General features: G+C 46.0%; 3 protein-coding genes across 9 annotated transcripts in view; 1 reads left to right on the top strand and 2 right to left on the bottom strand.

Moving 5' to 3' along the window:
- LOC147009846 (uncharacterized) overlaps positions 1 to 14,493 on the top strand; it is a 169,224-nt gene that overhangs the window by 95,643 nt on the left and 59,088 nt on the right. The window lies entirely within an intron of this gene.
- The window catches only part of ADCY9 (adenylate cyclase 9), a 186,647-nt gene that overhangs the window by 133,227 nt on the left and 38,927 nt on the right, over positions 1 to 14,493 (bottom strand). The window lies entirely within an intron of this gene.
- Positions 1,410 to 4,251, bottom strand: LOC147009849 (uncharacterized). The gene is made up of 2 exons (XM_085862962.1): positions 1,957 to 4,251; positions 1,410 to 1,415 (listed from the first exon to the last, which is right to left on the bottom strand). Exons 1-2 carry the CDS (start codon positions 3,292 to 3,294, stop codon positions 1,410 to 1,412), a joined length of 1,344 nt encoding a protein of 447 aa, XP_085719088.1. The 5' UTR covers positions 3,295 to 4,251.

Below are 14,493 nucleotides of genomic sequence, written 5' to 3'. Positions count from 1 at the left end.
CAAAAAAAAAGAAAAAAGGTAAGCCCTTTGTTGCTTCAAACCCTACCTGGGTTCCTCTACTGCTGCAGAAATTCACAAGTAGCACCTGCATGATAATTCCAATGATACACACCCCCTCAGCCGCCGTACGGGTTTCAACGTTTGTTGAGGATTCAACAGCGATAGCGTCGACAGAAATGCACACCACTGAGGCTCCCAAGTATGTATGTGTGTATATATATATATATATATATATATATATATATATATATATATATATATATATATATATATATATATATATATACATATACATATACACATACACATACACAAACATCAATAAGGAATCCTCTTCTGCCTCTTCTTATCTTATTTACCCCAGATATTTACCAATAAGTTTTTTATGGAAACATCGACAAAACAATGTTAGCAATTATAACTAAATGAATAATAAAAGGAATGATAATGTTCTGAAACCGGAAACCAAACCATAATAGTGTTTATGGGGACAGGATGTCCCACACCAGCACACATCATTTTAAGGATGTGAACGAAATGCAAGGGTTTTGCAAACACATACCGTAAAGTAATAGCTTCCTCCCCACCTTTAGCTGCAGGCTTGTACATCATATGCAATGTACATTATAGATACCCATAAATCTACTTTCTAACCCCTCATTCTCATTTCCTTCCCCTTCTCACCATCATTTGAAAATTTTAATGCTCGTTTGAGTTGGGCCCCCTCGGGGTTGAGAATTATTTGGATTTCAAACCACTCTCTCTCCCTTGCCAAACCACCCTGTTAGGTTTCTCATTTTATTCCATTCCCCTTTCCCCATTATAGCATACATATGTACAGGACCTTTTGGAACATGGTAGATTTACATTGCGAGGTTACACCCGATGAACAAGATTCAATACTGGGAACGGGTTATCAATCAGGATACCATTTTCTCAAACAATGTCGGCTCTGCCACATTGGATTCACAGGCGGAGAACCCTGAGGTCCAGCAACAAACCACCACACTGATACTTTGCAGGCAGGAAGTTGCATCATCGAGTGCACCATCCTTTGGAAGATATATGAACCTGGCTCTCTTGTGTGATTGCATGCGAAAATTCATCCCATCATGTCTTTGGTAAAACAGTTGGGCATTGTGTGACAGTGCCCCTGTTGAGTGGCGTGGGAACGAGAGACCCAAATTGGGGGACGGACTTGTTGAGAAAGTCGGGGCATGAATTCACAATTTGGATCGAGTGCCAGAGATAACTCACATCTACTCTTCGTCAAGCTAGACAATCGGAAGTTTAGCGTCTGCCAGGAATTAATGCTGGCAAAGGGGTACTCAGATGAACACCCCATCCGACAGGTGGCACACTTGTGAAACACCCTGCCCCTGATGCACCAGTCTAAGTTTATAATATGCTCAGGACTAGAAACCCAGACAAAACGGCTAAATGGTGAAAGTGCAACATCTGTGCTCTGCTGTCAGACCTTATTACAGGAGTTGCTTTGTCCGCTGCCAATAGCAATCTCATTCCCTCCATAACATTAATCAGAGCAAGCCAGTAAAAGAATGCTTGTGAGATATTGTGCTGAGATTGTACTTCAAGGTTCCAGTCAGTAAGCAAAGGTTGGAAAGCCACTGATGAACTTTGGAATTTGGTGTTGGTCGAAGGGTGAGGGTGGGGAGAAAGAGGGAGGAATAGGGAGGAAGTGGGAGGAAAAGGTGGGGGAGAGACAGGTGCGGTGGTGGTTGTGGGGGAGAGAGGTGCGGTGGTGGTTGTGGGGGAGAGACAGGTGTGGTGGTAATTGTGGTAGAGAGACAGGTGTGGTGGTGGTTGTGGGGGAGACAGGTGCAGTGGTGGTTGTGGGGGGAGACAGGTGCAGTGGTGGTTGTGGGGGGGAGACAGGTGCAGTGGTGGTTGTGGGGGGAGACAGGTGCAGTGGTGGTTGTGGGGGGAGACAGGTACAGTGGTGGTTGTGGGGGAGACAGGTACAGTGGTGGTTGTGGGGGAGACAGGTGTGGTGGTGGTTGTGGGGAGAGACAGGTGCGGTGGTGGTTGTGGGGGGAGACAGGTGCGGTGGTCGTTGTGGGGAGAGACAGGTGCGGTGGTGGTTGTGGGGAAAGACAGGTGCGGTGGTGGTTGTGGGGAGAGACAGGTGCGGTGGTGGTTGTGGGGAGAGACAGGTGCGGTGGTGGTTGTGGGGAAGAGACAGGTGTAGTGGTAGGTGTGGGAGAGAGACAGGTGTGGTGGTGGTTGTGGGAGAGAGATAGGTGTGGTGGTGGTTGTGGGAGAGAGACAGGTGTGGTGGCAGTGCGAGAGAAACAGGTATGGTGGCAGTAGGAGAGAGAGGTGTGGTGGTGGTGGTGGTGGTGGGGAGAGACAGGTATGGTGGCAGTGGGAGAGACAAGTGTGGTGGTGGTGGTGGTTGTGGGAGAGAGACAGGTGTGGTGGTGGTTGTGGGAGAGAGACAGGTATGGTGGCAGTGCGAGAGAAACAGGTATGGTGGCAGTAGGAGAGAGAGGTGTGGTGGTGGTGGTGGGGGGGAGACAGGTACAGTGGTGGTTGTGGGGGGGGGACAGGTGCAGTGGTGGTTGTGGGGGGGAGACAGGTGTGGTGGTGGTTGTGGGAGAGAGACAGGTGTGGTGGTGGTTGTGGGAGAGAGACAGGTGTGGTGGTGGTTGTGGGAGAGAGACAGGTATGGTGGCAGTGCGAGAGAAACAGGTATAGTGGCAGTAGGAGAGAGAGGTGTGGTGGTGGTGGTGGTGGGGAGAGACAGGTATGGTGGCAGTAGGAGAGAGAGGTGTGGTGGTGGTGGTGGGGGGAGACAGGTACAGTGGTGGTTGTGGGGGGGGACAGGTGCAGTGGTGGTTGTGGGGGGGAGACAGGTGTGGTGGTGGTTGTGGGAGAGAGACAGGTGTGGTGGTGGTTGTGGGAGAGAGACAGGTATGGTGGCAGTGCGAGAGAAACAGGTATGGTGGCAGTAGGAGAGAGAGGTGTGGTGGTGGTGGTGGTGGGGAGAGACAGGTATGGTGGCAGTGGGAGAGACAAGTGTGGTGGTGGTGGTGGGGATAGACATGTATGGTGGCAGTGGGAGAGACAGGTGTGGTGGTGGTTGTGGGAGAGAGACAGGTATGGTGGCAGTGAGAGAGACAGGTGTGGTGGTGGTTGTGGGAGAGAGATATGGTGGTGGTGGGGAGAGAGAGCTGTTGCGGGAGAGAGAGAGAGAGAGAGAGAGAGAGAGAGAGAGAGAGAGAGAGGGGTGTGGTGGTGGGGGATGGTGTGGGGAAGAGGATTGGAGAGCATAAAGTTGTTACAAACGATGTATTCCACACGTGGTCTGTATCTTTGAGTAAATAACTCACTTCAACTTTCAAAACATAACCGCACCGAGTTATCGATTAATGAAATGAAATGATTACCACATTAGAAAAACAAGAGCTGTTGTTTCCCTCCACTCCAACCTCTCCCCACCCCTCACCCCAAATCATCTCCAAGCTTCAGCACATACTGTCTTGCACATTCTCTCTCCACATTTAGTCATTTTCAAAACAAAGTCAAGGGCCTGCCTTTTTATTCAAACCAAATCAGTGAAGAGTGCCGCTGAAATGCCACAAGAGGATAATAAAATCTTGTTTGGATAGAAATAATAAAATGTTCTCAGATTTTAAAACAAGAACTCTCCCAACATCAAGAACTCCAAACATTTCGGCAAATGTCACAACAAACAAAGCTGAGTCTTCCAAAAAAGGAAATTGCAGTTTAAGGATTGTTAAATCCCTTCAACCCAAGACCTTCCTGAATAAGACTCATGAGGATCAACTGTTTGAGACTCGGAGCGTGGACACAGATTGCAAGAAAAAGGACAACAGGAAACAACAAACAAACACATCGAGTCAAACAACACATTGGAATGTCCTGAGATGAGGGCCAAAGCACAAGGCCTGAAACTCTGGAACTCTCACATCGCAGATAGGTCAGTGACTCATCTGTTTTTTACCATCTCTCCTCTGGTCTAACTCCCACTCATCTATGTCTCTCAACCCACCGACACTCCCCGAGCTCCTCCGCGACACACGTGTTCTTAGTGTAAACCCTTCCTGGTTAAACTCCTGAAATGCAGGCTTACTGTCCCTTTGTTCCTCTTTTCTCCCGTTTGTGGAACCACCTTCACGAGACAATTTAATCCCACACTTCCACCCAGGGCTTCAAGCAGGCGGTGCACCACCATCTCATCTCATCCCACATCCTTACTCTACCCAACCCAACCCTCTTACTTGCAAGGTTACGTTTCATTTACTCTCCTTCTCTTTCTCTTTCTCCACCTCGAGCCTCATCCAATGTTTATTCATTCCTTTCCTCATTGTAGTGCAACTGTTGCCTCACTCTCTGCATGTTACCTTTTCATCCAGTGTCACCTTGCTCTTCAACAAGCCTCGACCTTGCAAAGGAAAATAAATAAATAAACAAACAAATAAGCAAACAATAAAACTACATGCCTCAAGGAAAAGCGTTCAAATTACTTTCTTCGACTTGCAAAAAAGTAAAAATGACATTTTAATACGTCCCAAATGTTAATCGGCTTCGCAACGTTGCTGCCAAATACAGCTGCTTGTTATATTATCAAGAAATATTCATCTCCAGCACAGTTTCAACATGAAAACTTACTTTCAAAATATTTCATCTCGCCCCAGTTATTTAGAAAAATTATTTTGTTCTTAAATCCTACATTTAACGACATCATATCTGCCACATCTTGGTCCGTTTTCCTGACCCCAGACCATGGGACATGCTTATCATACGATGGCTTTTGTCCTGTACGTGTTTATCATATTCTCCAGATTTGCGTCGTCAGCACCAAATACATATCGTCATGTCCAACTGGTAGCCGAACTACTGGCAGCGCTAACCCAAGGTTGTCGCACCAATCCCCCTGGTATTCCGCTCAGTTGGTTACATCGTCCGACCAGCCTGATGTTTTCGCAATAGATGCAACTTTTCATTGCCAAATATTCGTTCGCAAGTATTTTCTCGTAACAAACAACCGACCGTGCACCTCGAGCCTCGTCGAATGCTTTCGGACCAATTCCCGTAAGTTAGCCGAACACCATCTGCCTTGAGTTAAACCTCAATTACTCATCATGACCGTAAAACGTTACAACCCTTTTCTTATGGGATCTCAAAATGGTTTTGTACACATTTTACATCAAAATAAACTTTTACATCACAAGTTTAGAAATTGCCCATTTTCCGGTGATCTCAAATTTATTTTTATATTTAAATAGAGGTCGTTGTTATGATATTTTTGGATACAAAGTCAAAGCTCATGGAACAGGAAGAACACAGAACAGATAAGGACACAACAGAGCAAAAGTAAAAGCAGGAGGAGACGGGGAAACACCAACAGCAGCAGGGTTAAGGGACAAAATAGATGGGGACGGACAAACAAAAGGGATGCAGGTAAGAATGAGGGGTAAGGGAGGACTGGACAGGATGGATACAGAAGCAAACTCTCAGGAAGGAAAAAAAAATGGAAATTTGGAGGAAGGGTGGGGTTAAAGAAGGTAGAAAAGATCAAGGTGTTTCACTGAGGTGATGGAGAACAGCTGTCTTGAGGACCTGGAGGGAAGAAAGAGATTGAAGAGAATGTTGGAAGTTGATTCCACAGGTGGGAAAAAAAAGAGGATGGAGTGAGTGGAGATGAGCAGTGATCCTAGATTTTGGGAGTTTCTTCAGAAGGAGGTTGATGGTGGACCACATGCACAATGCAGATACCTTGGTGTGGAGGAGGGGGGGGACAAAGCATGGAAAGAACAAAGGGTACAAGACCAGAAAGGAGATGGTCGGAGGACAGAGAGACCTCTGACCTGTCTGAAATTGGAAAGTGATATGCCCATAAACTCGGCTTCATCGTGGGACATTCCAATGACCTTGGAGGCCTTGGTTTCCACGACATCAAACTGAGCAAGGTGTGATGCAAGCATTCTGGGTGCACAAATCAAGTTTAGGCCTAGATATCCAAGGTGTGGGGGAAAAAAAAAACACGCGAGATCACTTTCTGCACGTCTCAGAGGTAATATACTTATTGCCTTTCAACTTTCTGATATACACGACATGGCAAAAGTATGCGGACACCGCTTATAATTGGTGGATTCGGCAATTTCAGCCACACCCATTGCTGACAGGTGTATAAAATCAAGCACACAGCCATGTAATCTCCATATACAAACATTGGCAGTTAAATGGGCCGTACTGAAGAGCTCATTGACTTTCAACGTGGCACTGTCATAGGATGCCACCTTTCCAACAAGTCAGTTCGTCAAATTTCTGCCCTGCTGGAGCTGCCCCGGTCAACTGCAAGTGCTGTTATTATGAAGTGGAAACGTCTCGCAGCAACAACAGCTCAGCCGCGAAGTGGTAGGCCACACAAGCTCACAGAACGGGACCGCCGAGTGCTGAAGTGCGGAGCAAGGAAAAATTATCTGTCGTCGATTGCAACACTCACTACCAAGTTCCAAACTGACTCTGAAAGCAACATCAGCACAAGCACTGTTTGTGGAGAACTTCATGAAATGTGTTTCCATGGCCGAGTAACCGCACACAAGCCTCAGATCACCATGTGCAAGGCCAAGTGTCGCTGGAGTGGTGTAAAGCTCACCGCCATTAGATTCTGGAGCTGTGGAAATGCGTTCTCTTGAGTGATGAATCACGCTTCACTATCTGGCAGTCCGAGGGACGAATCTGGGTTTGGCGGATGTCAGGAGAACACTACCTGCTCGAATGCATAGCACCAACTGTAAAGTTTGGTGGAGGAGGAATAATGGTCTGGGGCTGTTTTTCACGTTTCGGGCTCGGCCCCTTAGTTCCAGTGAAGGGAAATCTTAACGCGACAGCATACAGTGACATTCTAGACGATTCTGTGCTTCCAACTTTGTGGAAACAGTTTGGGGAAGGCCCTTTCCTGTTTCAGGATGACAATGCCCCCATGCACAAAGTGAGGCCCTTGCAGAAATGGTTTGTCAAGATCGGTGTGGAAGAACTTGACTGGCCTGCACAGAGCCCTGACCTCAACCCCATCGAAAACCTTTGGGATGAATTGGAACGCCGACTGCGAGCCAGACCTAATCGTCCAACATCAGTGCCCGACCTCACAAATGCTCTTGTGGCTGAATGGAAGCAAATCCCCGCACAGCAATGTTCCAACATCTAGTGGAAAACCTTCCCAGAAGAGTGGAGGCTGATATAGCAGCAAAGGAGGGACCAACTCCGTATTAATGGCCATGATTTTGGAATGAGATGTTGGACGAGCAGGTGTCCACATACTTTTGGCCATGTCGTGTGTGTATTTGCCATCTTAAATATTTGCCATGTGTATTTGCCATCTTCTTATTCTTCTTCTTCTTTTTCATGGCAGCTTGGCTGCCAGGTAGCTATCATTTTGTTGGGGCACGGCGATGCCACTGATGTCGTGCCCGGATACCAGTACACTGGTAATAATTTCGCCAACCTCGGAAGGATGACAGGCTGAGTAAACCCCACCTGGTGTTAATTCAGCAGCCAACGGGGCTCAAACTCAGGACCCTAAGATCCCAAGCCAGCCCCCCTCACCATTAAGCCAACACCAAGAATATATATTGTTACGAATTCGCGCCCGCCAGCATGCGAACTGCCGCTTTCCACTGATAGTAGCAGTGATAGTAGCACTGATCGCCCACCGGACGGACAATTCAGTTGTGACTTTCCGGAGCTAACGCCGGAAACCAGTCATGGGTGGGTTTGCAATCTCCACCACGGCCGAGCCAATTGTCTACCCGCGCAAGATAGGGTCACTCGCCGAATTCGATATACCTAAGTACCTGCGCTGGCAGCCGACCTGGTGACCGTACCTCGATGCAGGTCGGCCTGGACACGAACCGCTTAAGCGATCCATTCCGTTCTGCAGTAATAACCGAGCGGGTATTATCGCCCGACCTCGCTGGATCTGATTCTATTGAACGGGTGTTTAAAACCCGGCTATTTATTCCGCGATGCAAGATGGCATTTTCAATAGGGAGAAGATGCAATGAACGGGGTACATTTCAACAAAGCACATTTATTTACCATTTACACACAACACGTATGCAGGCAAGACAATGAAATACAATCATACACATATTCAAAGAAACAAAAGCAATCACGGGACGGGGACAAAGACACAAGCAAGGGAAAGCACGACGACCGAATATTATTATTGTTATTTCACAGGCACTTAACAGGTTTTACTTATGGACACGGCACCACCAACATTCATTCGAAATAAAAAGAAAAGGAAAAGACCACCCCCATAGACAGGGGGGTCAGACTGGGCCAGTAGGCCTTTATGGCGTGGGACTTGGCTGACCGAATGGGCCCCACGAGACCGACGCTGCTAACCTGCACCCTCGTGGTGCGACGGTCGGCGAGCTCTCTCCGGCACTCTCCTCTCATGCGCGCCGCAACCCTGGACCACCGCACACAACCCTCACGACTTGGCACTCAGAGGGAAGGCACCCGAAGCTCAAACCACCACGAAGCAGCAGCAATCACCCAACCAGAAAAGGCTCGACGACAAAAACACACGAGCTGCGAGCTCGACGATCAGCCACCACGAAGAAAACCACGCACGAAGCAAACCACACCAGCTGGGAGCTCGACGAGCAGCCACCACGAAGAAAACCACGCACGAAGAAAACCACACGAGCTCCGAGCTGCCAGTCGACGAGAACACACGAGCTCCAAGCTGCCAGTCGATGAGAACACACGAGCTCCGCTGCCACCACGAAGAAGAAAAACCACGCGAGCTGCGAGTTCGACGAGCAGCCACCACGAAGAAAACCACGAGAGCTGCCAGACCTGGCGTCCTGCACGCCCTTATATCCCCTGGGGTCCAACCCCTTGCTCCTCCCCATTTTCTGCTCCGCCTCCCTTCCAGTTCCTGCGAGAAGCTTCCCGAAAAGGGGCGTTCCTCCGTTCCCAGCGCCTCATTCCACGAACCGACCAATGGCAAACGATCTGCCTCGCTCTTTCCCCTGGGGTCCAACCCCTTGCTCCTCCCCGTTTTCTGCTCCGCCCTCTTCCAGTTCCTGCGAGAAGCTTCCCAAAAAGGGGCGTTCCTCCATTCCCAGCGCCTCATTCCACAAACCGACCAATGGCGAACGATCTGCCTCGCCCTCCCCCCACACCAAGTGCGGAGAAAACAGGCGGGAATATTCGGCGGGAAAAATCCGTGCGCCATCGAAGTTCCTTTGGTTTCCTTTTGCTCGCGTTTATGGAATGAATGCGGAGAGATGGTTGTAATGCATCCCTGGAGATGTGGTTGGTTCAAAATAACGATAGAAAAAAGAAAAACACTATCTCAAAGAATCACAGCCCTGTGACGTGAATAATTCCCATTAAACAATGGTGGGGAAATCTAACTGAACACAGACTTATCGATCTAACTGAACTAAGGACCTTTATGGTGTTCTGCGAATTTCCACAGCCGTAACTATATATATATATATATATATATATATATATATATATATACATATATATACATATACATATATATATATATATATATATATATATATATATATATATATATATATATATATATATATGACCAAATACTAAATTTACCTTTTTAAAACCAAAGGCATCACCAACACAGTTGCCCAGCAGGCAAGACTGAGTCTTACCAAATAATTCATCAATGGTACATACTTCCTCCTTGCTTGACACTCAACATTAAAAAAACGATCAAGCATCAACAACCATTGCGCAGGTTGTGATTAGCCTAATGGTCTACTCCTCCATTGCAGTCCCTGGTCAGAGAACTCGTATTACGATAAAACAGAGATGGACTCTCGTGAAGTGACAAAGTGACATCTACGTATTAATTTGCGACAATATAAACGTCAGGCGACCTTCAACAACTCGTTTTCTTTCTGTGCGATGCCAGCGACACTGCAAGTGCAACACACAATGAATATGAGGAGATAACGCATCACTTGTGATATACGTGACCCACATGTGTGGTTCTTTCAACAGTCTGACATCCTTTCAAACAGTTTGGTGTGGTAGTGCAATAAATGTTTACAATCAAAGTTAAACGTTTAATGTGTGAGTTACATCATCGCTGGCACGAGTCACACGTTGTGTACTCAACTAACAGTGTACCTCGTAAAGGTGAGATGTTGCTCCCATTTATTTTAGTCCACATACACCTGGTCAAAGTGCAAGTTGTATTGCCTTGTTGTGTTAGAATATGCTCATCAACTTCATTTCAAGTCTAGTGTACAATTATTTTCTCAATCTCAAATTTACATTTGTCTTTTAGAACTCAGCAGTACACAAGCCGGTAGGCGACGAGGGATTCGCTAGGATCGAAGTGCTGGATACGATGCTTTTCATTCTGACCGATCCACCGACGAAGATTCATTGCCAAGACGTATTGGTTCACATACAATTGTTCCTCTGCCTGGCAAGATTTTTCCTATTGCGTATTTTGCCAACTGGCACTCCTCATAAAAAATGACGGTAAATAGACACCCTATTTTTGAAGGACTACCATTTGAAAAATAATCGGTTTGCTGGCTTGTGCTGTGGAGCCTCGCGTTGCAGACACACACACACACACACACACACACACACACACACACACACACACACACACACACACACGGAAAACCTGATAAACTTCTCTCAATGCTCTTGTTTGACCACACCTCCTGAGCCACACAATATTTTTCATAAACCACGCCCACTTTCCATAAGCCACGCCCACTTCCTACACCACTCCCACTTTTCATCAACCACGCCCACTTTCCATAAGCCACGCCCACTTCCTAAGCCCCTCATAAAAAATGACGGTAAATAGACACCCGATTTTTGAAGGACTACCATTTGAAAAATAAAACCTCAATCAAAAATCGGCTCGAGGAAAATTTTCTAAATATCTCGAGATGTTTAATTCTGAAGTCTCGTTTCTCTACATTCAAAACTGAAGGACAAGTATTGAAAACACTGTACGCGGTTTTTCGGCCGCTGCACAGCAACGGGTGGTTGCTAGGCAACGAAATTCAAACGCGCACAATCCCACTCCATATGGCACCTGTTGGCAAAGTTTCATCGAAATCGGTTCGCTGGTTCGTGCTGTGGAGCCTCGCGTTGCAGACACAGACACACACACACACACACACACACACACACACACACACACACACACACACACACACACACACACACACACACACACACACACACAACCTGACAATAAGGGATATCTAGCATAGATAACGAATCCAATAGAACACATTACCCCACGCATTCTTGAGAAAAAAAGGACATGGGCGTGATCTACGAGCAGAACATTTGATTGGTCGAGATGATGTAAAATGACGTAATATTTTGTCCAAGTACTGCTAAACTAAAGATTTTTGAAAGTGCCAATGAGGAGATTATTTTTCGACAGTGGTCAAGAATATAATTCAATTGAAATAAAATACAGACTTTGAAGATTGTAGAAAAAAAAATTCTGGAAGTTTACCGCCGATGATGCCATGTCTTTTACACCACCTTATTTAACAAGTTACACGAGTTATTTGTGCCTGTTGTTTGTGTCCTCTTTATGATGTCGCTAAAAACAGTAAGTTTCCTGTTTGGAATGATTTCCGATTTTGCTTCACTGTCAGACAGACAGAGTAGAAATATTACCTCACTCCTCTCTGTGCATGCATGATCGGGCCAAGTTCAGAACCAAAGTACTGTTAAACTACAGGCGGTGATATCACACAAGTTTAAAGGCTGTGTTATTCAAATGACACCCCTTACCTGACCTCCCCCCCAGTTCAGTTGGTAGTTGAACCGTAGCATGCCGCCGCTGATGTCATATGCACAAAGTGTCAATGGTTGTCGGATGTTATTGTCGTAAGTGTGCCTGGGCCTGATAATCCTTAATCTAATCGAACTACCAACAGCCATCTTCTATTACTCCTGAAAATATTTTGCCGACATCATCATGGCTGCCAGCACAGATTGTACTGAGAACGTCTGCACTTGTTGGGTAAAGGTGTGTCATGGTTACTTTTGTTTAAAAAAAAAAAATCAGAGCATGCGAAGCAAGTTCTCTCAATTTTTTTGATAATTAATTGTCCGGTTTAATCATCCTCCACTTCTATTACATGACCTGTGTTTAACTTTAGACATTTTGTTTACCTGAGCAACAACTGACAGTGACTCATTTCAAAGTAGGCACCTTTTAAGGGAAAATTTTTTTTTAACCAAAAGTAGTCTTCCTGGAATTACTGGAAACACCTTCTGTCGGAATACCGCACAGCTCGTTTGCAGCAAAACCTTGAGAGCTTGCGAAACTATCTTAGCGATTGCCCATTCACCATTTTTCGCCAAAGAAGAACAAATCACAGGCTGACAAATGTTATTCCAACATGGAATATGAACTTGAAGCTTCAAGCATTTTAGCACGAACTTGTCTGTGTGTGAAGGACCAATGATGCGCCAAGACTGTTTTGGAAATTGCCGACAAGAAAAGACTTGATCGACAAGAAAAGACTTGATCGTTAACCTCGAGCACTGCCGTACATCTTTGTAATTAAGCCTGTTCAAAGTCCATCCCAGTGGTATTAATTTATCGGGAATCACAGCAAAGGAATGGGACAATGGAATCTCCCGGTCAACCTCCTTCGAAAGCTCAACTGTTTTCCATGGGAAACTGTTAGTTTGACTCTGAACTCAAAACGATGACGGGCTGCTACATCTTATCATAGGAATTTGTTGGGACAACTAAGCTTTGCGGAATTGCCCACTGCTCATGTCAAGACAAGCTCGTACGAACAGGGACGGTACCTTCCCTCGAGACGAGAGTAATCATTTTCAGCTGCGCATCATCACATCTTCAGCACAGATCAAACAGGAATATTAGACTTGCAAAGATGAATGGTCTTATTCTTGCTATTTCATCGAAATGCATCTCAGAGACTATTCATTGTCACGAGTATCTCTTGCATTAGTTCACCAAACAAAAATTTGTGTTAAAGTGCCACATCGTCCAATTTTGTTCAAATACCTCCGATACCGATTCACTGATGAACATTAAACTGGGCGTCCAGTCTGCTGGCATTCGTTGGTGGACGTTAAAGATCCCACGGTGTTCTTTGCAAAGAGTAGGCAAGCTATCGCTGGCACCTTGAGTGAACAAGGTACAAATTCCTGCTCTAACTACTGCTGGGAAAGAAATTGCAAACTACCCAGTATAACCCTTGCTAAGAAACTGCTTTTGCAGCACCAATGCTCCGTCACAGAATGTCAGAATCAGAGACCTTCCATAAAGGTCTACACTCAGCATAGTGAGATCATCTGACAAGAACCCAAAACTGGATCTTTATGGACGTTTGTACATATTAAATAAAGAGAGTCAACTTTGCCCAAACACATGAATGCAAAACCATCTGCATATTACGAGGATGCTCAAAAGACTAAATACCTAAAGGGAATGATAAATGTTGGAACAGGGATTCCGTTCTTGTGTATTCTTGCTACTTCAAGATATAAAACACAATGTTCAAGTGTTCGTTTTTCTTTGGAGTGACGAAGACTCATGGAGGCTGCCAGGATAGCTGTCATTTCAGCTGTGCCGCTGATGCTGTGCCCCTAAACCAGTACACTGCTACTCATTTTGCCGACCTCGGAAGGATGATGGACTGAGTCAACCCTACCTGGTGTTGATTCAGCAGCTAACGGGGCTCAAACTCAGGACCCTAGGATCCTTAGCCAGCCATCCTAACCACTAAGCCAACACCAGGCTACAGGGACAAGGATTAAGTGTTTGTCAAAAATAAATTTCTCCCACCACTTACCCCTGACCCACCCACACTCCCATGACCCTCCAATCCCTACCACCTCCGTCTACATACTGTGCATGCAGAGGTATTTGGGAAGGGAAGAGGATTCAAGAAAAGTGAAGAAAAAGGTCAGGCTAAAGGCCCGGTCACACCTTGACGTTTTAGCCAACGTATGCCGATTTTTGAATTTTTTTTCTAAAACACTGGCACACATTGAATACGTTATGGGTAAGTTTTGATAACATTGAGAGCACGCTGAAAAACACTGCCATACGTCGTTGTACGTTGGCTTTAAACGTTGTACTTTTTGGTTGTCCTCAAATTTTTTCATGCTTGAAATTTCACGACGTATGCCGGCGTATGACTCACACGTTCCGCTACGCTGGCCGCAAGTTGTATGCACGGTCTGCGATCGTTGACAGACGTGAACACATGCTACTTGTAAGTTAATCATAAGTTGAGACACGCCGAGGTAATGTTTAGCGTATCCGAAACTTATTTCTAACCTATGATTAACGTGTTGTTGGCACGTTACGCGATCGTTGCCACACATCGACAGACGTTACTTTTAAGTTACTCATAGGCTGAAAGACGTCGGTATAATGGATCGTCCTTGCGTCAGCGTCCACGGCCATGGCCAGGA

The sequence above is a fragment of the Eptatretus burgeri genome, chromosome 17 (genome assembly GCF_056783735.1).
Source record: "Eptatretus burgeri isolate ZD-2024b chromosome 17, Ebu_testis_v1, whole genome shotgun sequence".
NCBI lineage: Eukaryota > Metazoa > Chordata > Myxini > Myxiniformes > Myxinidae > Eptatretus > Eptatretus burgeri.
This window is presented reverse-complemented; position numbering and strand designations above follow the sequence as displayed.

Coding starts and splice junctions, on each gene's coding strand:
- LOC147009849 (XM_085862962.1), bottom strand. CDS start 3,294: ATGCTCTCCAATCCTCTTCCCCACACCATCCCCCACCACCACACCCCT.